Source organism: Drosophila sulfurigaster, chromosome 3 (genome assembly GCF_023558435.1).
Source record: "Drosophila sulfurigaster albostrigata strain 15112-1811.04 chromosome 3, ASM2355843v2, whole genome shotgun sequence".
In the NCBI taxonomy this organism is placed as follows: Eukaryota; Metazoa; Arthropoda; class Insecta; order Diptera; family Drosophilidae; genus Drosophila; species Drosophila sulfurigaster.
The window spans coordinates 19,002,770-19,026,718 of record NC_084883.1 but is presented as its reverse complement, the minus strand read 5'-3'; the positions used below and the strand labels follow the sequence as shown (position 1 = coordinate 19,026,718).

General features: G+C 37.1%; 3 protein-coding genes and 2 non-coding genes across 5 annotated transcripts; 4 read left to right on the top strand and 1 right to left on the bottom strand.

Moving 5' to 3' along the window:
• The first annotated feature begins 10,134 nt into the window (after positions 1–10,134).
• Positions 10,135–11,761, top strand: LOC133843263 (circadian clock-controlled protein daywake). Its single transcript, XM_062276722.1, has 6 exons — positions 10,135–10,302; positions 10,678–10,770; positions 10,834–10,987; positions 11,049–11,182; positions 11,254–11,403; positions 11,457–11,761. The coding sequence occupies exons 1-6, from the start codon at positions 10,218–10,220 to the stop codon at positions 11,660–11,662; spliced, it is 822 nt and encodes a 273-aa protein (XP_062132706.1). The 5' UTR covers positions 10,135–10,217; the 3' UTR covers positions 11,663–11,761.
• Positions 11,762–15,116: 3,355 nt separating this feature from the next.
• Positions 15,117–15,188, top strand: Trnam-cau (transfer RNA methionine (anticodon CAU)). Its single transcript has one exon. It is a non-coding gene; the product is annotated as a tRNA-Met (tRNA).
• A 446-nt stretch (positions 15,189–15,634) lies between these two features.
• Trnam-cau (transfer RNA methionine (anticodon CAU)) lies at positions 15,635–15,706 on the top strand. The gene has a single exon. It is a non-coding gene; the product is annotated as a tRNA-Met (tRNA).
• A 5,661-nt stretch (positions 15,707–21,367) lies between these two features.
• LOC133843205 (uncharacterized) lies at positions 21,368–22,259 on the bottom strand. Its single transcript, XM_062276645.1, has 2 exons — positions 22,016–22,259; positions 21,368–21,953 (listed from the first exon to the last, which is right to left on the bottom strand). The coding sequence occupies exons 1-2, from the start codon at positions 22,091–22,093 to the stop codon at positions 21,447–21,449; spliced, it is 585 nt and encodes a 194-aa protein (XP_062132629.1). The 5' UTR covers positions 22,094–22,259; the 3' UTR covers positions 21,368–21,446.
• Positions 22,260–22,382: 123 nt separating this feature from the next.
• Positions 22,383–23,346, top strand: LOC133843203 (uncharacterized). Its single transcript, XM_062276644.1, has 3 exons — positions 22,383–22,491; positions 22,552–22,866; positions 22,969–23,346. Exons 1-3 carry the CDS (start codon positions 22,426–22,428, stop codon positions 23,182–23,184), a joined length of 597 nt encoding a protein of 198 aa, XP_062132628.1. The 5' UTR covers positions 22,383–22,425; the 3' UTR covers positions 23,185–23,346.
• Positions 23,347–23,949: the final 603 nt, after the last annotated feature.

The following is a 23,949-nucleotide window of genomic DNA, read 5'->3' as shown; positions in this document are numbered from 1 at the left end:
GAGTGATTCAGTCGTCTATTGATAACTTGTCAAGTGGAGCAGCGACAAGTATTTTACTTGTATTTTTTTTCCTTCTTGCATTTATCAAAGTTTATACAATTGTAAAGTTCGATCATTGCCCAAAAGAAAGTTACCCTTCTTTTAGGTATACTATTCGAATCGAATAATCAATGGAATATGCTTCCAAGAATTTAATTAAATTCCTCAAATGACAGGCCACTGAATCGAGCAGCCATCCATTCATTTTGTGGGCATATTAGGGAATATTCAGAATTCGCACGTAAAACTGATTAAAAACTACGTGTTGTGATTGCATAATCAACGTCAATGCACAAAACGCCCCTGCAAGCACTGTCTGATTTGGGGTTCTTGGACACTGCAGTAACTTTTGTATAATGGGCTGAAATATCGATGGGGAAAACGATGAGGTAGCTAAGGTAACAATTCATGAAAAACTTGGCCTGTCAAAATTGGGTGTGAATTTGGTGGCGGAGTGAGGAAAGAAGCTGAATGCATGGAAATTCATTGATAAAGAAATAATAATTTCCGCCCTTGTCGCCCACAAGTGCACACAGCTAAGATGATTTTCAATTTCCGGGCGATGGAGAAAGAAAAGGCAACAAAAAAATAAAATATGAAATTAAAGCGATTTAAAGCGCTCTAATGGCTGTTGTTGTTGTCGCTGTGCCAAAAGGTCGAGGACCGAGGCAAAAGTCAAACCATCAAAGCGGGGCAAACAGAATGGCGTCGCATCGACCTAAGCCTGGGCAGATTTCACCTGCGGCAGCTTGCAATGAAAAATCGTTTAATGACACCATTCACACACTCAGCGAGAAAGAGAGAGAGAGACCCAAGAGTGAAGGGGAAGTCGTTTCGAGTGTCTGCCTGTTGCAGAGTGTGAATGTGTTTCGTTGCGCTGTAGCGCTGCAGGCAACAATTGCAACATTTTGCAGCCGCCATCGAAATGGCAACTACGAGACTCGTACCTGCAGCTGTCCTTTGTGCCTTTTGCTATACCCCGACATCATTTGTCAAGCTCTATGGCAATTAGATTTGCCTTATAACTGTTTTCTATTTCCATTCTTTATTTTGCACTCTACTAAAGGGTGAATAAACTGCGGCACATAGACATCGCCTAAGGGCTTCTTATCTGCATAAGTTGTATACTTTTGATAGAGATGCCTTTCCCTCTGAATAGATCTTGAAAATTAGTAAGTACCAAAGATATTCAACATTCTCCCATCAATCACAGCGCATACATTGTTGATCTTTATCATAAGACTTGTCAGCTTTTGACTACTAAAACGGACGTTTGCCTAATCTAAATATACTCATCGTTCATCAATCAATTTCACCAAAGAAAAAAATAGAATTACTTCTCAGGTTTTCAGAAACGAGCTTGAAGTATTTTCTAGAGTTTCCTATTATAGTTTTTCTTTGTTAGTCTGGGACTGTACACGGTTCTTTTGAGTTGGCGGCCCACATTTTTATACCATTTTTTTTTCATTTATATTAAAATTTAGAGCCGTTTATAGCCCCGATAAGATATGATGAACTAACGAGTAAGTATATAGTACATATGTGTATAATGTTGTCGCCGGACCTATTCGTATATGTGTTTACCTGTGCCACTTTTAAACAAGTGATTTCGATTTATGATTAGAAATTTGAACATAGGTAAACAGCTTATGCAGTCGTGATAACGAACCACATGGATTGCTCTGTATGTAAGAAGGGTGGAATATTGAATTGAATTGAAGAAGTACAACGAGAACGAAGATGATTCTCGGTTGCTAATTATCGATGCATCTCATGCCAATTCGATGCCACAATGCCACAATTTTAATCAATGGCCAAAAACCGCAGCAAAGTCAACCACTGTCAATGCAGCTAATGCTCATTGCAGACTCATGGCAATTGCCAACTGCCAATTGGCCACAGTCAGGAACACTTTCGCATGCCGCAGCACGTAGAGCTCGTTAGACATTTTCTTAAGCTAATATTTTCACAGCCCACGGTGGACACGGACACGAACACATAGACAGAGAGAGAGAGAGAGAGAGAGAGAGAGTGGGCTGCTGGCAAGAGAAGATTATTCAAATGATTGGAAATTATCATGTCCTTGCATCCATTTTTGGCTACCATTGCCTATTGCCGTTTCGCAGTGCAGGTCCAATGTGCAAACAACAAATTGCATTTGTCATCTGCTGCATAAATAACGAGATAATACCGTAACATAATAACTGTCAATGGGTGTGGGTGGTGTGGCCCAAGGCGCCAACTCCACCTCGCCAAAAGGTAATCCACCTTTCAGCTGAACGTGTCTCCCATTACAGTGTGTGTGTGTGTGTGTGTGTGGCAAATGCGAATTTGTATCGTCGATTTGCATATTTAATCAAAATTAACATGACCGATAAAATCAATTACACACACACACACAGAAGCGAGAGACTGAGACTGAAGCGTAGCAGCATCTGCAAGATACAGATACACACACACTCTCTCTAGCACCTTGGTGAATAACAATTGCATTAGAAAATGTCGCCATTCTCATTGTCATCCTGCTGCTGCTTCTGCTGATGCTGCTGCCTCGACTCCATCGTCAACGTGTACAATTTTCGGTTCGTTTGCTTCTAAAATCCTTTTTGCAGAATCTACGACCATGTCGCTTTCAAACTGTGTAAACTGCAGTGCCATCCACATGTACTTGTCCCTGTCCATGTAGTTGTCTCTCTGCTTATGTGTGTGTGAGTACATTACTGCATTGTTACAGACACTAATACGCCCAACGGCTTATCCTGTCCAATGTGCTTAAATTGTTTCTTCCTGTCACACTGATTTTCTCTACTCGATTTATTTCATTTCGACTTTTCCATTGTTGTTTCTGCCCATTGCTCTTTGATATCGAAATGAATTTATACTCGAAATGCCATGAAAGAACAACAATTCCTGCACTGCATTGCACTGCGACTGAACTGCATTGCACTGAATGCTTTAAAATCCAAATAAATATCAGATTGCAACACTCTCGGTATGTGTAAATATATTTAATTGCATTTACATTTACATTTACATAATATTGCACTATACGTGAGTGTGTGTGTGTGTGTGTGCAGAGACAATTACATTCATATTTACTTAATACACGCATTGAGTATACTCGATGCTCGGCACGGAGATTTAAATAAGCAGCCGTACATTTTATGATCCATTAGATATGAAAATATATACTCCGATGACCCTTCAATAAAGTCAAAACAATTGAGATAAAATCACTGCAATCTCAAACAAACTAATTGCATATTATATGTTATATATAAATAAATGAGTTTGATATTGTTTACCAATTGTAAGTGTCATATTTCAAATAAAGACAACAAGTAAGTAAGCTACAGTTGACTGTGATACCCGCTACCCATTTTAAATAAAACTAAAACAGTGTAGTATTATTCTAAAATATACCAAATTAATATACCTAAAAAAGTTTATTAAATTTACAATCTGAACTGCACGAGTTGAACACTTTCCTACACAATAAAGCGCCACACGAACCCAAAAAATGAATTTCATGGCGTCATAAAAGATGTCCCGCGAAAATTCCTTGAATTTAATTACGCTTTCATTGCCCTTATCTATATAAAGAGGGAGCAGACGAAGATATTCGCATTGAATTGAATCTAAAGGTAAAGTTGATTTTTCCATTTAATATTTTCTCGCAGACAAATTAACACCAATTGCAAAAGAGCTTTAGAGGACCGACAAACTGCTTAAAAGTCATGGAATGAGGTTTAATGGGCGAAAGGGAGGGAAGAATGGAGGGCGTAAATGGACTCCATAAATTCGCATTGATTGCGTTCAATTAAAATTCAGTTATGCTCCGGCGGCGTTTGGCAGTAACAGGAATATTTTAATTAATTTTCACGCGCTCAGCACAAAATTTTCGTTAGCTGCCAAAGTAAATTTTGTACAGGTCTCGTCATCATGGCAGTTGTTGTTTGGCATTTATGCGCATTTAAACTGCAGACTGCAAAAATATATATTCTGTCACTCATTTCATGTCATTTATTTTTAACAAAATCTTTAATTATTATTTCTGTTGAATCAGCTAAATTTAGTTTTAAATTATTGATACGCTACAATTGAATTGAATGCTCGAGTGCAGTGGCTTAGCGTTAAATCCTTTGCTAGATTTATTGGAATCTGCAGTCAACTTTTAAATTGTTTTTTTTCTCAAAGTCGATTTAAACTGAATGAAATTTATTGCGCAAAATATTTGCTGAAATGCATTTACGATACGACTCTATGTAAATGCTTTCTATTGTTTGTCTCTGCAAAAAGAAAATATATACTCACGGTGTGTTTAGTAAAAGTCTAAACTGAAATCAATTTAAATCAAATAGAGCTTGGTCTTGAAAAGCGCAACGCGTCAGTTTAAAGGCACAAAATAAACCAGTGCAAAGAAGTCTTCGTCCTATGGCTTACATCTATTCGCTGTGCAGACATCAACATCATCAACATGTATATAGATACACTTTGTCTAGCATTTCAATTGGCAAACATACTTCAGCTTGAAAGCGACTGCCAGAGGTTTAGAGTAAAAAAGCCGCACACGCTGCGATAAATAAACAACAAGCAAGCGGGTTTTCCCTCCATCTCCTCATTTTGCACATTTTCGAACCTTGTCTACGCATTTGGCGATGTCGAAAGCCTTTCATCTACTTCAGTGCTCAAGTAGCAACAGCAAAATACACAAACAAGTCGACGACGCATCGTCAAGGCAGTAAGGGCAACCGACAACAACGCAGCTAAGTGTGATTTTCGAAAATGGCAAAAGTATGTTTTTCAAATCTGACTTTTGCGTCAATTTCAAGGCCAACAACAACAACATAAACTTTGGCGCAATTTGCAGTCTAGTTTTTGGTGCAAATTGTCGTCTTGAGGCGGATCGACGCATCGCTTGAATGTCAGTGTTGATTTTTCAAATTATTTACCAAGGTTCCCAAATGATGATAGCTCACACTGAAACCTCGAAACCAACAGGCGTTGATGACTTTGCTTTGTTTACTCGCACACAAGTCTCTGTCCTGTTCTTCTGCTACAGCTCTGAACATATGAATAGAGATTATATTAATAATAGTATAGATTACGATTATTACATGCCATGCAGATTAGTTTTAATGTCTTGAACTAATACCTCGATTCAAATATATAATATACATTTCTCTATTATTTATTCAATTTTTTCATTTCTAAAATTTAATTGATTTATTTCCCTATTCATAACTGTTCATCGTTGCTTGTGTGCCCTGGCGGCAGTTTAAGCTGTTTTTCCTGTTTATTCTAAACTTTGCTTAGCTCGCTCTATTGAAATTTGCAGTTTTAGTTGCTTTGACTTTACAGTTTCATATAGCACACAACTAATAGGTTTTCCTTACAAAGATTTAGTCATACTTCTCTTGTTGTCCTCACTCCATACTTGGGCACAAAATTACTCAACTCTCTTCTAAAGCTTCCTCGTCAGTTTCGTCCGAAAACTTCAATAGTTTGGCTTCTGTGTCAGTTCAAATTTTAATAGCGTAGCATGTATTAAGAGTCTATCTTTAAGACAAGAAAGTGACTTTAAAATATTTATAGAAGGAGACATATAAACATATAATTTTTTACATAAATTGAAACTTTATTTTCTAAATTTTAAATAAATGTGAAATATTCAAACACTTTGATTTAAATCGTTTAAAGCATTTACATTTTCTATAATATTCTTTATAACTTCTATGCTCTGATTTAACCCAAAAATACTTTTTGTTGAATTAAGTTGAGCTTCGCCAAGCGCTGGCTATTAATTATTAGCTTGAATAAGTTGGCAACTCTGCCGCTAATTAAAATAGCCCCAAAAGTATGCAATGCGGCAGTAAGTCAACTTTTTTGGCTGTGCCGCGCTCTGTTCTGGTTGTGACTAATCTATGTATGCAAAGTTGGCTTCCAACTGCAGTTGCCAAAACGCAGCACCACACGTAAAAACTGTTATGAAATTCATTTGAAGTTGAAGTCAAAAAGTCGCGGCAAAAAAATGCGAGGACAAAGGGAGACACAAAAGTTTCATACTGATAACGAGGCTGGCGACCAAAGTTGTCCCTTGATGAACTGCGACATGGACATGGACGTGGTCACATGTGGCAGCAAGCAGCTCTCGAAACCAGTCAATTTAAGCGGCTTAGAAGCCACCCTTTTGTGCTTTTTGTATGCACACGCTGCGTATGCGTAATATTTATGCATTTATTTGTGTTTCTACTCGTAATCAAATTTACATATTTGGACCACTGAAATTAATTATAATACCACCGCACACACACACACACACAAACAAAAATCGCATTTAAAGATAAAGAAAGGGAGATATGAATCGGTTGTGAGAAAAAGAAGGCTATGAATATGAAATGTGTGGCTGCTTTTGGCTTTGGCTTTGGCATTTGGCTTTGTGGACCCGGCCAGCTGCCAGCTCAGCGCCAACGCCAGCGCTTTCTCCATTGAATGTGTTGGTAATTTCATTTGACCAGCATCCTTTGCACCCACCGCATACCACCGCATATATATTCACACACATTGCAAAACTCATTTCACGGGTCACAGAGTACAATCATCCGAGAGGGCAGCAGCAGCAGGCAAAGCAAAGCAACAAACCGAGGAACAGACGAAACACCAAAAGCAAAGCACAACAAAAAAAAAAACCTGGCCAAAAATTGATTATGGCGGCGGCTGTAACGCCAGAGGGTCAAAGTGGCAGTGTAGAAGGCAAACCAAGGCAACTATCATCAAAATCCTATTAGTTGGCCCATACAATACGATGCTGAATCTGAAGCAGAAGCAGAATGCAGAGCTTCAGAGCTTTGTCCTTGTCCAGTTGCCTGCATTTTGTCAGCGTTTATTTGCCAAATTAATTCCCAAAAAGGTAAGCCAAACTTGCGATTTGAAACAATCAGTGCTGGCAAGGTTAGGCTGTCCCTTTCCCTCTTTCCCTCTTCTTCTCCCCTATTTCCCTACCCTTTAACCCAATTCACCATAACCCTTAGTAAAAAGGGCCGTAGCTGTTGTCCTTTTCCCTTTTTTTTTGTCGCTGCAGCTGCCATTTGACCAGCGGGCAACCGCCACCTTAGCTAGCACACAATTTGTGACAATTCCTTTTTGCGGATTAATATTTGCTCTGCTCCAGTCCCTTCCTTTCACCCTCCTTGCTGTCCTTTGCCGTACCTGACCGGTTGCGCTTTTATTTGCCTTGTTGTCTCCTTGCCTTCTTGCCGGCCTGGTCTGTCCTTCCTTTGTTTGTTCTCTTGGCTCGAGCTCTTTAAATTAAGATACGCATATTTTTTAATAGTCTTTGCATCGTGTGGCCATCCAATGCCAAAACAACTGTTGAAAACTTATCTGAAAAGGTGTTTCGGCAAAGGGTTTTATACCCATTGTGATCTGAAGCACGAGATAATTATTTTTAATGCTGTGCTCATTGTTTTAGAACTTAATAATGTTTTTGGGGTGCTGCAGCTCTTATTTGCTTCGCTTGCCAAATTATTATTAAGATGGGTCCAATTGGTTAACTTTCACTGATGTTGTAACAGATTAACACTGCGGTCGAGATCCTGTGTCCCTCACACTTTCCAAGCCCAACTGCCTTAAAAGGTGATTTTTATTTATGTTCGTAATGTTTAAGAGTTTAATATAATATTTATACAAATTTAGTTTGGAATTTTGAAATCACTTATGCTAAAGGAAAGATAAATATTAATGAAATACATAAAAAAAAATTGGAAATAAAAAAAAGCTGCTTAATATAAAATCGGGATTACCAAAAAACAAAAGTCAAAAGACAGGTCTTTACTTTTGGTCTTTAAATTAATTAATTAATTCATTAGTTTCAAAAGATTAAGTTTGGTTTGGAAGCTAAAACATATCTATAAATACATATAAAAATGAGAACCAAAGTCAAGTACAAGAAGCATTAAAAGGTTTTCATTATTAATGGATTCAACAAAATTCCGTGCAACATCAGATTGCTTATTCATGTTCATTGACATTTGACATTGTAGAAACAAATAATGGAATTAAATTGTTTTAGAAATACAAATTTTGAAAACCAGAAAAGTTTAAATTATAAATTTACAAATTGCCAAAACTCAGCAATTCAGCATTTTTATAAGCAAACGCAAAATATTAAATATCTTTCGGATACACTTCCTCTGCATGTATCATTGCATAGCACTTAGGAAAATGATTTAATTTTCGTAATTGCCCCCAAAATAAATGTACTCTTCTTGCAATAATTGAAAAATAAGCTTAACAGGCAACGCGATGCAATCAGAAAAACTTATGGAGACAGAAGAGAGTGGGCGGAGTAGCATACTTGTAATTCCATTGAAAAATATACAAGAAACAGCTATGCGACCGGCGATAAGAGATACCAAAAGTTTTCCCTTACACAGAATGCACTTGGACTCTAAAAACACCAAACCAAAGGCTACAATAAAGACTTATTGTGACAAAGAAAAAAAACTATACTTGGGCGCATAAAAGATGTCGAAAAATAACGCCTTCTATCGGTGGAAGTAGACCTGCAGCTGATTTGCCATCGTCTGAGGGCATGACATCTATCCTGATATATGGCTGGACATGCATTCAACTCTTTTTTGTTGCACGCTGCAAGTTGCACGTTGCACAATGTCCGACTAAGTTCATGTCGTTTGTTTTGGTCCGTTTCCTTGGTCTCGTAGGCACTAAGAAGCCACTTGAAGGACACTAATGCGTCCACTGGACAACACAGCGTAAAAGAATTGTTGACTCTAGATATTGCACATTTTTTTTGGCTCTTATGCTGAAACCAAAGTTGTTTCATATTTACAGTTTTTTACGCATTTTCTTAGTTTTGGTAAAGTCAGTTAGTCATCTAAAACTTGTTCTTTACTCATTTAAATAAAATACTGTGAGATACCCAATAGCCATTTCGAATACAAGTAAATCAGTGCGATATTATTCTCAAAATATACCATTAATATACCACAAAAACTAAAATATACCATGATGTATATTTAGTATATTGATATAGTACTACATTCAAAATGTACCATAAAGTATAATATATACTAGATTATAAGTCAAAGCAGCTAAGAACCTTAGTATGTAAGCTATTTATCTCATACTAAAATATTTCTTAAATAACATATACAATTTTTGTCTGATCGCAATCGAATTTTCCGGACCTATAAATACTATATTTGTTATTATGGTACCAAAAAACAATTTTCAGTAACAATTTTCATTTTGATTTCGATTTTTGGAGGCGCAGACTTAAAACAAACTTGACTTCATAAGAATATCCACATAATAACAACAAATTTGTATGACATTCTAATGTATAACAAATTTTGTTTAATTTGATCTTCTTTCTTATTTTGGATGTATATATTTATCTATATAAAATTATTAAACGTACAAGGCAAAGCTTTTTAATCATCTGTGATTATAATACATGTTATGTGGATGGTTTTCATTTTTGTTGTATATTTCTAAATATGTGAATTCCAAATAATTTTACCATTTTATGCAGTCTTAAGGTTGCAGCAAAGTTTCTAATATGATAAATCAAGTTCAAGCCCGGTAAGCCGAGAGCAATGACCAGCTTTTCTTCTCGGATCGTGCATAGCATAGCAAATCGAAGAATCAATTGCTTGCCACACGATGTTGCAACGATGTACGCTAACCAAGTGTCAACACATTTTGCGTACACTTGCGAATTTTATTGGCGTCTTTTTATTTCCCCACCGAAAATAAACGAGAAACTAGAAAACCGACAAACGCAAATAGTCGATGATGAAATGGTAACTCCAACTGCCAACTACCAACTGCTAGCTCCCAACTGCTAACTGTTCTCTCTTCTCGGCTTAATGGCCCACTGACCAGCTGTTTCCACTGTGCAGCGGCTGCGCAACGTCTCAGAGCAAATGCCTGTTGCAGTTGCAGTTACGAAATGCATTTGTGAGCCGCGCTCAAATCCAGTTTTTGGCCAGCGGCTTCAATGAAAGTGAAGTGCAAAATATGAAAATTGTAAAATGTTTTTCGCGCGTTTCATTCAGTTTTCATTCACAGCTAGCTGCAGCTGGACGTGTCAAGCGGCTGATAAAAACCGAAATAAATAAATAAGAGATCAAACTGTGATCGTGTCGTCTAAGATGTGGCAACTACTTGGACGCGTTGTTCTGCTGGCATTGGCCATAAGCGTAGTTCGAGGCGACGATGGCTTTCTGACAGAGCCTCGTAAGTTTCAAGTGGAAATCGGAAATAAACGCTTAATCAATAGATCCGAGTTCAAGTGGTCCGATCGATATACTTAAAGTAGTTTTGTGCTTTTGGCAAATGAATGCTGAATTTGAATATCATTATTAATTATGTCTAATACTCAACACATACACACACACACACTCACATGCTAAGCGGCTAAGCTTGGACGACCGTCACATAATTGTAACTAACCCACTTTATGCTTTTTGCCAAATATTGCACCACTAAACCGGATTTGTTTCTCTGCATTTATGTGTATTGTTTTATCTTGAAATTCGACCCAATTGCACAAAACAACACCATAAAACATAAAACAAATAAAACTGAACCAAAATTCTAATCGAACCGCAGCAGATTACATTAAGCAATGTAAGATAGCCGATAAGAATTTCGTCAACTGTTCCACCCAAAGCATACAGCAGCTCTTCGATAAACTGAACGATGGTAAGTCAGTGAATGAATCTAAGATAATCAGAGGTAATATGTGGCTGTTTATTTGGATTCAAGGCATACCGGGTCTGACAAGCATCAAGAGCTTCGATCCATTCCACTTGAATCGCATCAGGATATCCCAGGGCAATAGCAATGCGATTAATCTGAAAGTCGAGCTGGCCAATGTGAAAATCAGTGGATTTGGGCACACCAATGTCATGGAGAGTCTGTAAGTGGAATCAGTTAAATGCATTAGCTCTCCCCTCCATGCGTATTCTCCTCTCTCTCAGTGTGTTCAAAAAGGATTACAGCTGGAAGACAACGTTCACGTTGCCGGTGATGAAGCTGCAAGGTGATTACAGTTTATTCGGCCGCATTCTCCTAATACCGCTTAATGGACGTGGCCAGGTCTTTCTCGATGCAGGTGAGCCTTTACTTCTCACTGAACTTGCAATGCACACAAGGTTAATTGACTCTCCCTTTCTTCCTCCCCAGATAACCTGACTGTCACCATGCACACCAAAACGAGGTTGTATGAGAAGGGCGGCTTCACTTTCTATAATGTGACCAGTTGTCGCGTGGACTTTAAAATGGATGGCCTCAAGTCGTACTTCTCGAATCTGTTCAATGGCAATAAGCAACTAGGTAAGTAACTGAACAGAGTCGAATAGCTCACAAATTTTTTTTCCCTTTTGCAGAGGACAGCACGAACAAGTTCTTCAACGACAACTGGCGCATGCTGGCCGATGCTTTGTACACGGTGATTACACAGACCATCGAGGATATAATGCTGGATATTCTGAAAAAGATATTCCACTTCATACCGGCGAACTATTTCGTCAGCGATATTCCGACACCGGAACAACTCTACGGCAAAGCGAAGACAAAGTCGAAGCCAAAATAAAACACCTGATGTAATGTTTAATGGTTTCGGCTGACTTAATATAATAATTAAATGAAATTGGATTCGATAACAAAAACTTTACTTAAGGGAAATTCTATTTGAAAGATCACAACAATTCAACTCAAAATCTGACAGTGCTTAAATGACGAAAGAATTAAAGATTCTATTTAATTGCAAATACTATACAGGGAGAAAAAAAACTGATTGAAAAGTAGATTGCAAATTTTGATGTAAGATTTCACCATCTTGGTTAAATTTTGAGATTTTTCCATTCTTAGTTATTATTAATTTAAATTTTAAAATTGGAAAATCTAAATCTTATCTTGATTTAGGAATAAACCCTCTCGGTTTAGTTTTAATCTCATATAGTCTTGATTCAAGGTATTATTCTTGATGTCAGCACTTTTTTTCTTTCGGTGTAAGAACTCTGCTTGAATGACTAAATCTGTTCAGAAAACTATATACTTTAAAAGAAATTTCATGCATGGATTTTTATGTGCTGGTATTTGCAAAATTATCGAGTGCAGTTAAGTAATTTGAGCCATAAACATGAAAAACCAAGTTAAGCGTGCTTCAGAGGTTCAGAGGGGAGTCAGGGTTAACCACAACTACGGCAAAGCTAAAGCTGTGTGTTTAAATTAATTGCCGCAAACAGTCCCTCAACCCTTAAATTAATTTATATTTATATTTTTTTTGGCGCATTGGCTTTTTGAAGTCTGCCAATAATTTGTAAATGCAGCGGCTGCTGATGTTGTTTTCGCTGTTGTTGCTGTTTTTGGGTTTTTAAATTACCCGCACCGCAATTAAAACATTTGACGCAGCGGCAGTGGCCATTACAAATGTCCGGCAATTAGTTTAAATTTAATGCGCAGTGAGTTTTTGACTCGCGCTTACATTTTACATAGTTACAGCATTTTGCGGTTGCAGTGCGCCATTCTTTTTTTGTTTGTTAGGATTCTGAATACCAAAGCGACAAATCCTGGTGCGTGATTGCAATAAATTCGGAGACTGTGCCAGGCCAACAAAATGCAGTCGCTCACAAGGTAAACACAGCCAGAGATGCGAGATGCCAGCAGACAGTGGAAAATGTTGGTGCCACAAAAACCAAAGACAAACAAGCTGGTCTAAAAACTATTCTTATGATACAGCATTCTTAATACCCTTTCGAGTATTAAAGGGAAATAATATTATCTAAGTTTAATTGAAACAAAACTCTACACAGAGAGGAACAAATCTAAATTTACATTTTTTCGATCTTAAAAATAAAAAATCTTGGAATAGGATTGTTAGCTGGAAAACTAAAAACGAGATTTTAATGCTACGTTTGCCTATTAAGATTAAAAACTTTAAGATATTAAAGTTAAAATCTTGTTCGAGAAAGTTTTATTCTAGATTGAAAATAACATATGTTTACAAATCTTGATTTAAGAACTTTTTGATCTTAACAAAATAGAACTTCAAGCTATCTAAACTTAAGATTATTTAATATTGATATAAGATTTTGGCTTTTAGATTCAATTATTACATTTTTCCATTCTCGAAACAATATTATAATCTTTCATTATTCGATTGGGCAATCTAGATTTTTGTAGAATTTCAATCTTAATTTAATTTGTTTTTTCTTTCTGTGTACCCTTGGATTTCTACTACAATTCAATTATTCCCTTTTAAAGCAAACATTTGTGCAAGATGTTTTCAGAATGCGCTATACTCCTCTTGCGTTTGATGTATGAAATGCACCCTTTGGTTTTTGCATGTGTGTCTGATAGAGAGCTTCCTCTTTTTCTCTGTAGTTGCAAGTATTTCAATATTCGCAGCCAATGTTGTTCAATATTTGCCGGGCCTGTATTCCAGCACCTATCTTCACTTTTGTCAACGTGACAGATATTTTTTGTAGCGAGCTTAAAAGTATGTAAATCGCTGTGAATTCAAAGTCTAAAAGTATGCAGCTCTCGTTTAAAGGCGCCGCATTAAACTTTCATTCTTAAGGCGCATAATTGCACAACTGGCAACTGGAGAATGGAAGTGGACAGCGGAAGTGGCCAGCATGTCCGTTGAATGCTGCTGGCTTTCTGCACCCATTTGGACAAGAGAGAAGTTTTTGTGTTCGCCTCTTGTTTTCTTTGCCTGTCTAAAATGCTGGCAGCGGTCAACTTGTTGTAACATTCGACATCAGCTGTGGTTGCCACAGAATGTGACTATTGTTTCGAGCTTAGAACACTTTTGAAAAACTTGTGTATAGACTTCAACTCAACTGCGCATTCAACACCCAGCATAAGCTCGCTCTTTGTCAACTACATTCCACAAACATGTGAAAACCTAATTAGATCAGCATAAACTTCAACGCACGCCCATAAATTAAATATTTAATTATTATGTCCACTCAGCGTAGTTGGCCAATTAATTATAAAATAATTTCAAATTAAATGATGTCATTGCACAATTTACGCACATTTTTATGGATTAATTTATATGTAGATCTACATTGCAAACAGTTGTATGTTAAAAATGTGCCATAAAAATACTTGCACACATGAACTTTAAAGCCCGAATAATAAAAATTTATGGCCAAATAATTGCAATCTCATTAGGACACCCCTGTGTTGTACACAACATGGACATGATACCGCACACACACACACACACACACACACATTGCCATACCGCCAATTTTTGTAGAGACACTGCCATTTGGGGAATGTGTAAATATAAATATCCGCATTTTGTGAAATATTTAACAATAATTGAGCGTAAAATAATCGCATGAAATGTTTCAGGGCATCGATAAAATCCTTGCCACGCCAACAAACTCCCAAACCAACTCTCCCGACCATTTCTCCCCCCTCGAAGTTGCAATACGCGTTAATTGCAGCGATTCTGTTGGGGCAGTTGCCATTGCATCGCTGTGATGCACACGTACACGAATTGCGGCGACAATTGTAATTAAATAGACACCACACATGGCAATGGCAATGGCTGCAGCTCTCCTGTCTTCTGTCCTCTCGATACACAACAATCGTCGCCAGCAATGGTTGGGCAAGCGGAAAAGCTTCAATAATACTCAATGAGATACTTATGTATGTAGACTTGGAACATTCGATATACAGTGGAGAGAAAATATCTTCTGCCGATCCTTAGAAAGTATAAGTATATTTTATTAATTTGGCAATTAAAATCTTAAAATATAAGGTATATAGAAAGAATTTTATTTAAAGAATTTCTTATCGCTTCAAGTCACTACATCATTTGAAATTAAGGAACAAACTCTAATAGAATTGATAAATCTTAATTTTTTTATGATTATTATTAGAAATATTAAGTATTTAAAATTATTTTTCAATTCGATTTGAATTAAATATTAAGAATGTATCTGATTGTAAAATAAGTATCTTAAAGATTCGCAATCTTTTTTTAACTGATCTGAGAAAAGCATTTTGTCAACAGTTTTGCAAGCAGCAGAGTGGCGCAGTGGAAGCGTGCTGGGCCCATAACCCAGAGGTCCGAGGATCGAAACCTTGCTCTGCTAGTTGGATTAGTAACTTTTTTAATTTTTTTTTATTACATTTGATTTGATTTTATAATATAAAATCGTTAAGAATATGCGATTAAGATATACAAATTATTATATTATAATTTAAATATTTATGAAATGATTTTAAAAATGTAATAAACATGTTCACCCTAAAAGAATACCTTTCAATACTTAATAAACGCTCCTCCTAAAAGTATGCAATGAAAATTTCAATATGTACGAAGAAGTTAATTAGCAATAACAAGTTTTTAGTAAAACATGTTAATTATTCGCAAGTAATTAAATTAGAATTTGTCATTTCTCATATATATTTAATAAAAAATAAAAATAAATAATAAAAAAGTAGTATAAAATACCTATACGGAGCGGGACTTGAACCCACATTCACAGACATATTCACATGCGCGTCATGTGTACGTTTTGACACACTAACCACAAGCAGCAGAGTGGCGCAGTGGAAGCGTGCTGGGCCCATAACCCAGAGGTCCGAGGATCGAAACCTTGCTCTGCTATAATATAGGAGTGTATTTGTGAGCGCTTTTTTTTAATTTTAGCCATTGTCAATGGTCTGGTTACCTTTTCTCATTTACAAAGCGAATTGCGACCATTTATTTGAAATAATTGAGTTGTTGTTAATTTACATGCACACACACATGCGTGGTGGTATCATTTTAGCAGGCATTTTGTGGTTGGCTTCCATTTGAACGACAAACATCGAGCATCGAGGCGAACTTCAACACAAAGTGTAAAAAATTAAAAAAATAAACAACATTTCGTTTTAATCGATGCGCTTTACAATTTTCCAGTGTTGTTTTCGATTTTGGTTGCGTGTCATTAAACTGTTGGCAACGTGTGTGTAGAGTATTAGCATTTATCTGGTAGGAAATCAGAAAACAAACTGTTCTTTTGAAAAACGCAACGATTATGACAATTGTAAATTATTTGCGTAATTTGTTGACAATAACATTGGTAAACAGAATGCAGATGGATTTGGATGAGAAGCGAAAGACAAACAATCAGCGAATGGCCATGAAAAATAAAAGAATCCCCATCGTAATAAGAATTTTACAGACTTCCGCTCGGCTTCAGCTCAGCTAAGGATGTCCGCCAACGGCAACAACAAGGCAGAGCTGAAGCAATGGCGTCGTTTTACAAGATTTTATTTACACCTCCTGTGAAAATGTTTACACTTGAACAGACAGCGCCAATAAGCGCAGGACGAAGGCTGAAGAGCTGAAGAGTTCCTCCCCATGCCGCTAAAATGAGCAATGTATAAACCTCCAGGATGCCGAAGGCAGCGCCTCAAACAATTGAAAGTGGATTTCCGGCTTAAAAATTTTGCTCAAAAGGTGGAAGAGTGCTAAAGCTCATAAAAAACCGAACGTGGAGGTGTTGAAAAAATGCTAACGGCCTGCATAATACGCGTATATAGTATGATGAGGGGCGAGAACTAGAACATCGACTACGAAGACGACTGAGGCATGTCATAGCGTAAATTTATGTTAAAATTTGTAGCAATTGCAATAAGTTCGGCGCCCAGAAGCAACGTTTCTTCAGAAGATTGGGCAATTTGTGTGCAGAAGCAAATAAATTTTGCGTTTCTGAACGCATTTTTATGCGCATTTTTAATACGAGCAGCTACTCGAAAAGTGGGCGATTGCTTTAGGCTATGCTTGGTTATGATCTCTTTAATGCGAGCTGCTGCTTACAATTTGTATAGCTTTTAGATTGGTTAGTTACTATGATATAAATAAGAGACAAGTTGCTTAAAAGTACAAGCATATTTTAAATGCAAAATAGCATTAAAAACTTTACGAAAAACTGATAACAGTTTCTTCACAAGTATTTACCAAGCACTCCAAAAGTCAGAATGTGAGTCTGTTGGCACTGCCAAGCCAATAATGTACAAAACGTCTTAAGAAATGAATATATATGTACTGAAGTATATACATATACAGAGTAGGATGCAATCAACCTAGAATCCTCAGTCTCCCCATTCCTTGTCTATGCTCACTCCCCAAAGTCACAACGACTGTCAAAATTAGCTCTCAGCTGGCAACGCCTCAAAGTGCAAATATTGAGCCAAGTGAAGGAAAACTGCCATAGACTCAACCTCAGCCTCAGACTCCGACAGAGTCTTCCCATCCACCTCAACCTCAGTTTCCTTCTTTGCACTAGGAGTACACTCAAGCAGTTGGCAGACAACATTTCATTTCATCAAAATTTCGACTCGCTTATATTTTTCTCTCATTGCCGACTGTTATTTTTGGCAATTTGTTTGTTTGCCAATTGTCTGCCGGTTATGCTTATCCTTTTTTGTATGGCCATGCCCCTCAGGCTTATGCTCTCTGGGCTCTGTGATTTAATAAGATTTCATTTCTCTGACTGTCTTTTTCATGGCAATTAACATAATTTTTGTAAGTGGATTTTCATAGTTGAGCGAATTGCGAATTAAAAACTTTAAGAGAAACTTTTGCAGCAAATGGGCATTGAACTCACACTCCACTCGCCACTCGCAAATGGGTAAGTTAATCAAAATTCGTGCGATCCAACGATAAGACATCTATTGAGACCGAGTTTGACTATAAACCGCTAGCTCCCACCCTTTCGCCTTTCTTTTTGCTTTTTTGCCTTTTGCTTTTTGCTCTTTGCCGCCCCCCAAGAAACGGCATTTACATTTGCCATCACTTCAATTGTGTGACAAAAATTATTATGCCAACTTCATATGTCGAGAGATTGCGATTGCGATTGTCATTGCCAATGCGATTGCGATTTCGACTGCAGATACAGACTGTGATGGGAAAAAAGAGCAGAAGAAAAAAAAGCCAAACCAAAAACTTGAAGAGTATGCAAATTTCAAAGCCCAGAGCAAAGTTAACCCACAGAACCGGGGTTAAGGTCTTAAATTGCTCAGAGATCTCACACTCTCTCGAGCACACTCCATTAAAATGTAAAAGATGTCGCAAAAAATAACGTTAGACGTTGTCCAGCCAACAACGATTTGCCAATTATGATATAATCATAGAGAATGGATATTAGAGTTCTTTATTTCGAAATTAATTCATAGTTCAATAAACTCATCATAATTGGGCGTGGCATAGATTGTAAAGAGAACTTCACGACTTCTTATCGACACGACTTCTGTTCCCGGTTCCAGTCACGTGCCGCAACATTTGAATTTCTCATGCCACTCAAACAAAGTAATTTGCATGTCTTACCCACATTTTATTTATATATATGTTTCGATTTTTTTTCTTTCTCCAAATTCGGTGTTCAATTGCATAGAAATCGGTTTTAAATCGATCTTCTCACTGATCCGGATGCTTGAAATGCTTCACATTACTTTAATTCCATTTGCGGACTAGCTTCTATTTTTTACCTCACATAATTTATACTTGGGATTTCCCAGTGGAACTTGTTTATTCGCAATTTATAGACGGATTTCAGTTGTAGATACCCTTACAAAGGGTAAGGTAGAATTTATGGGAAAGAAGTAGCAAAATAATACAGATACTACAGCTATAAAAGTACGGTATTATTCTTAAAACATGCCAAAAATATACCAAGTGACGTATTTGGCATTTAAATATACCATAGAGTACAGAAAATATACCACATATTCAGCCAAAGCAAATAGGACCTACAGTAAGTAGGAGTTTTTCATAAATGCTGTCATTTTTATTGTATACACCGAAAATCTCTAGCTCTGTAGCTTCAAAATTATGATTCCTATGCGATTTTTGTCAATTTTAGGGGGCAGAAGTTGGTATTGGAAAAATTTTTAAACAAACTTGATCTGCGTGCAAACATAACAAGTGCTTAATATCAATATACGTTTTTTAGAATACTCGTATCACAAAACGTAATAATGATATATCACTGTGATTAAAGGAACTGAAATCCTTGTAGAGTGTATAGATTTCTATAAGAGAAAAAACAAACTATTCGCACTTGCTTTTATTTATATCACCTCTAAGCTGAGTCATTAAATAGAGGCAAGCCGCCAATTTGTATGTGAGAAGAATTCAATGATCAAAGGAGAATAGAATGCTCCAGTTTTGAGGCTCATTTGGAGTACTTTTTATGCAGTGAACCGCGTGACAACACCATCGTAATAATGACAATTATAAATTGCACATTCAATTTATAACCTTACAACAACAATTACAGTCAATTTCATGACAATTGTATCAACCGAGATGTTTTTCAACAACTTGCGAATTTTTTTTTTTTTTTTTTGGGGTGTGCAAAAAATTCGAAACGGTAAGCTCAGCAAATAAATTGAATAAAAGCCATTGAAATGTCAATAATTGAAATGCGTACCGTAAGAAAAAAAGAAGCGAAGACAAAAGAACAGCAAAAATTTACATTTTTATGTAACAAATTTAATTTGGACAACTCAAGCGAAACACAAATGGCATAAATTTCGTTGACCAGCCGTTGACGGAAGGACATTGAAACAGGTGTGAAAAAGTTGACAAATTCAAAGAAGACAAATTGAATTGTTTTTTAGGCCTCAAGTGAAGAGCTGACAGTTTGCGAATACGAAACGAAATAAGTAATCGACGAAACAGAAGATGGAAGATGTTAGAAGTTAGAGTTAGGTTTTTCATTGACTCTGTTAATTTTTTAAGAAATGTCAATAACCGATTTGAAACATGAAAAGTATTATATTTTTTTATGTTTGTCTATAAATTGAATAGTTTTTTCATCACTTACTACATACTTTCGTAGTTTAAATTCATTTAAAATCCTCAGAAAACTTAATGTTAGCTAAGAACCTACAAAAGAATGAAATATTGTTAAATTCAACGTTCCACACAAAATACCGAAACTTATTTTAAGTGCAATGAGGCCTTTGCGAGAATTTATCGCTGTCTTTTTACGAGTTAACTTAGACAAAATTTATATGTGGGTAGGAGATGCACGAGTACGAGTTCGAATACGAATAGGAGTATGAGTATGAGTATATATAAGTACATATTTTTTGCTTACCCCATCGGCCCGACCCGGCCTGACTTAGCTTGGCTGCTGCTGAGTCACGAGATTCAACGAGACATTACTGCTGTCAACGACTTTTAGCTTAAACGATGTGCATTGCATCCTTAATTACAGAAAGTAGAAAACAGAAGAGAACCCGACACTCGAGAACCTTCTAGTCGTATTCCCCACTCAAACAGCACATTCCGTAGGTTTGTTGCTTGTTTTATCGGGATAAACTCGGGAATGACACAAAAAAAGAAAGAGAAGAGAGTAACTTCAACTATTTGCAAGCTTTTATTGTCTTTGGAAAGATGTCGGTTAACTTTGTGCATATCTATCTGGATATCTATCTAGTAGTATTATATAGTTGTGGGTAGGCTTTCATCTCTCTCTGCGACTCGATTACGTGGCCTTTGGGCTGACACGTTCTGCATGAGTAATGAGTAAATTCGTAATGATCAGTTTCTGGCTGCTGCCTGTGCAAAGTGCATCAATGAATTATGCTGGCATTATTTAATGGGCAATGTTTATCTACCGAGAGTAGTTTCGGCAACAGTTTGCCGCGCGACATCATCTTCTTCGCCAAGAACCCTTAATTTATGCCACTGCCAGCGATATCAGTCGCAATCAACACACGAGTGCTCGAAACCCCCAAAAACACATGGCAAGCAAGCTGGCTCTAAATCATTGTCGTCTGTTTCACATTGGGCTACACAAACGTCTTGCCCTCCTCCTCCTTCTCCTTCCCTCTCGTTCACACGTACACAAACTCACACATTCTCCATCTCTCTCTTTAGCTTCGCTCGTCCGTTGCCATTATCAGCGTCATCAATTCGCTGCCTGCAGACAGCTTGTCACCGTCGGGTAAACATGCGAATTTCGCAGTCGAGCTGGCAAACACGTGACGTTGACGGTGACTCTACCTGCTCCTCTGTCTCTATCTCTGCCTCCGTCTACCTTTCGTATCACTCTGCCTCTAGCACTGACTGATGAGCAGGCAACAGAGGACGAGGTGTCCGACTATCCGCTGACGATGACGCCTCATAGCCGACAATGATGTCAATTGTGCGACAAAAGGTATTTTGCATACTAAAATCAGACAAACAGCAGAGCAACAGCACAGACAGGGAGTCACACATTGAAGACAGTGCCCAAAATACTACAGCGCGATGACAATAATTTAGATTGAAGACTGAAGTGCTGACAAATTTATAACATTTAAGACGAACATTATGAACACAGTTATGCACAATAAAATATATCATTATATCAACCCAAGCTGAACATTTTTAGATTGTTGAAACCTTTCGATTTATCGATGCGTCCATGAAGCGTGCCATGAAAGATCTCCTGACCCTTGGCCTGTGTCAATTGTAGGCCAAACTGAAAGTTTGTCTCTGGCAGAAAACTGGGCAACAGTTCCTCATCAATATGATAGCCCCGCAGTGTATAGGTGCCTTTTGGCAAAGGGCATTCCTTGAAGAGTTTGCCAAATCGCAGCATGTCCTGATAGATAATGCGCGTCAAAGGCTCGGCACTGCGATCCTTTAGCATCTTGCAGAAGTTTGTACTTCTACTGACGATATTTGTATAATTTCCCAGTTCACCTTGGAGACCAATGCTTATCGATAGTTCTACATCATCTAGAGGTTGAAGCACATTGATAACTGCATTCAAAGCGCTGTTCTCGTCATCATTCTCAACTTCTAATCTCACATCTAAAAACTTGGCATTCGGCTCGAATTCAAAGCGCGTGAAGACGACTTTGAAAGAACGCTAAAATCGAGAGAGGAAAATGTTCAGCAATATGATTTTTAAGAAGACTATTTCCTACTTACCCAAGCAGATGACGAGGAACTCCTCAGTAGGATGCCAAGTAAAAGAAGATACAAGCTAGAGAACGACAGTGCACGCATCTTCGGTCAATTATTGTCTGACTTTTTTTCAATTAAGCCGTAGTCATATTATATCTGCTATTACGAAACATGTCAAGGATGAATGAAGCAATAATATTGTAGGCAATTAGACAAATCAGATTAGATAGAAATCAAATAATGCCATGGCATAATCGTTTGAAACCTAAATCAAAGGTCATTTAAAAATCATTCAGGCATTTTATTTTTAACGAATTTCCCGATATCATTGAATCTAAATGAGTTTGTCCATTTCCACAAGCGTTTTCCCATCGCTATAAATAGCTAGAGTTTAACGAAAACTGACAGACATCGTGTCCATCATCGAATTCATCATGTTGTGGAACGGTTTAGCTGTATTGCAAATCGTTTTGGTTCTGTGCCATGGAGCCTTGGCCGAGGTGAGTTATCCTTATAATTAAAACAGTAAATCCTTTACTGAATCTAGTTTCTTTGAATAGAAAATGTTGCGGCCTAAGTTCAAGGATATCAAAATCTGGAGCGAAGAGAAAATGGTCAGCCACAAGGTTGTCTATGATCATGCCGATCCTCATTTGAATTTCTCAATGGAAGTGCATCAGGAGCTGCAAGATGTGGATATCCATTTGGAGGCACGTATCTCTAATAAACTGGATCCAACCTACACAACCACTCTGAATACAACCATCAACATCTGTCGAGTCCTGAACTTTGCCAACAAGTCACCTGTGGGTCGATTTGTGCACGGCTTCATTCGTGAATATGGCAACATCATCGATACTTGCCCGATTCCCAAGGTAAGTCAGTTGCATGTGTGTGATCCTTTTGATCCTACACTAACATTTCTCTAGGGAAAATACAAATTATCCCGTGACTTACGCTTTAAACGCAAATTCCAGGGATCTTACTTCATCAACAAGTTTTGGTGGCCAGAGGATCCAACTACCGCTATTCTCCCAGAGTTCGATTTCGAAATCTTCTACCAAGCCAATCTTCTGGATGCCAGCAAGAAGCGTACACTCATCATGAATGATCACTTCACTGGCGAGTTCACCGTACAGGATGTGAACAACCTGAAGCCTGGCATATTCGCTATGCTGCCCAAGACGGCCTAAGAGTATTTATATATCTCTGAAGTAGATGCGCTAGAGAAGGCCTCGCAACTGGAGTTCAGTTTCAAGTTTTAATCAGCACTTTCAATGTTTCAATGGTATTCTTTTAAATTGTCTATCAACCTTTTTTTTATGTTTCAATGAGCAATATAGTTGCCAATAAGCGCAGCCAAAAAAAACCCAAACTGTATTTTACTATCACACTTTGAAGTAGATTTTCTTGATTATTAGCTTAATGATTTGAATCACTTCATTTAAATTTTCAATAACTTAAGCTTACAATACAACTTTTTTATGTACACATAATATTTCATTTCGAACACTAGAAATGATTTTTACTTACAACCTTTCTTTTTTATATTTTGTCTAGTAGTGTAGTACATTTTTGAAGAATGTTTTCTTAGTTTAATAATTCATTTCAATATTTATCAACTTTTTTAATAATCAGTATCTTATGCGTATAACTTTTGGGTCTCAAGTATAAATATTTTTGTATTCTGCCAAGTAGTGTTGAAATTTAAATGTCAGTATCTTCATACTGAATTTCACTATCAGACTTGGAAGTAGCTTTTCCTGATTCAGTGATTCATTTTGAATAATTATTAACCTAAATATTCGGTACCTGGATTTGTGGACAAAAACATTTCCATACTCTGAGAAAATTTCTGCTTTATATTTGGTCTAACAGTACTGAAATTTTAATGCGTATGCGAACTAAACAAACCAAAAAAAAATATTCAACTTATAAATGAATTATGTATCTTAGAA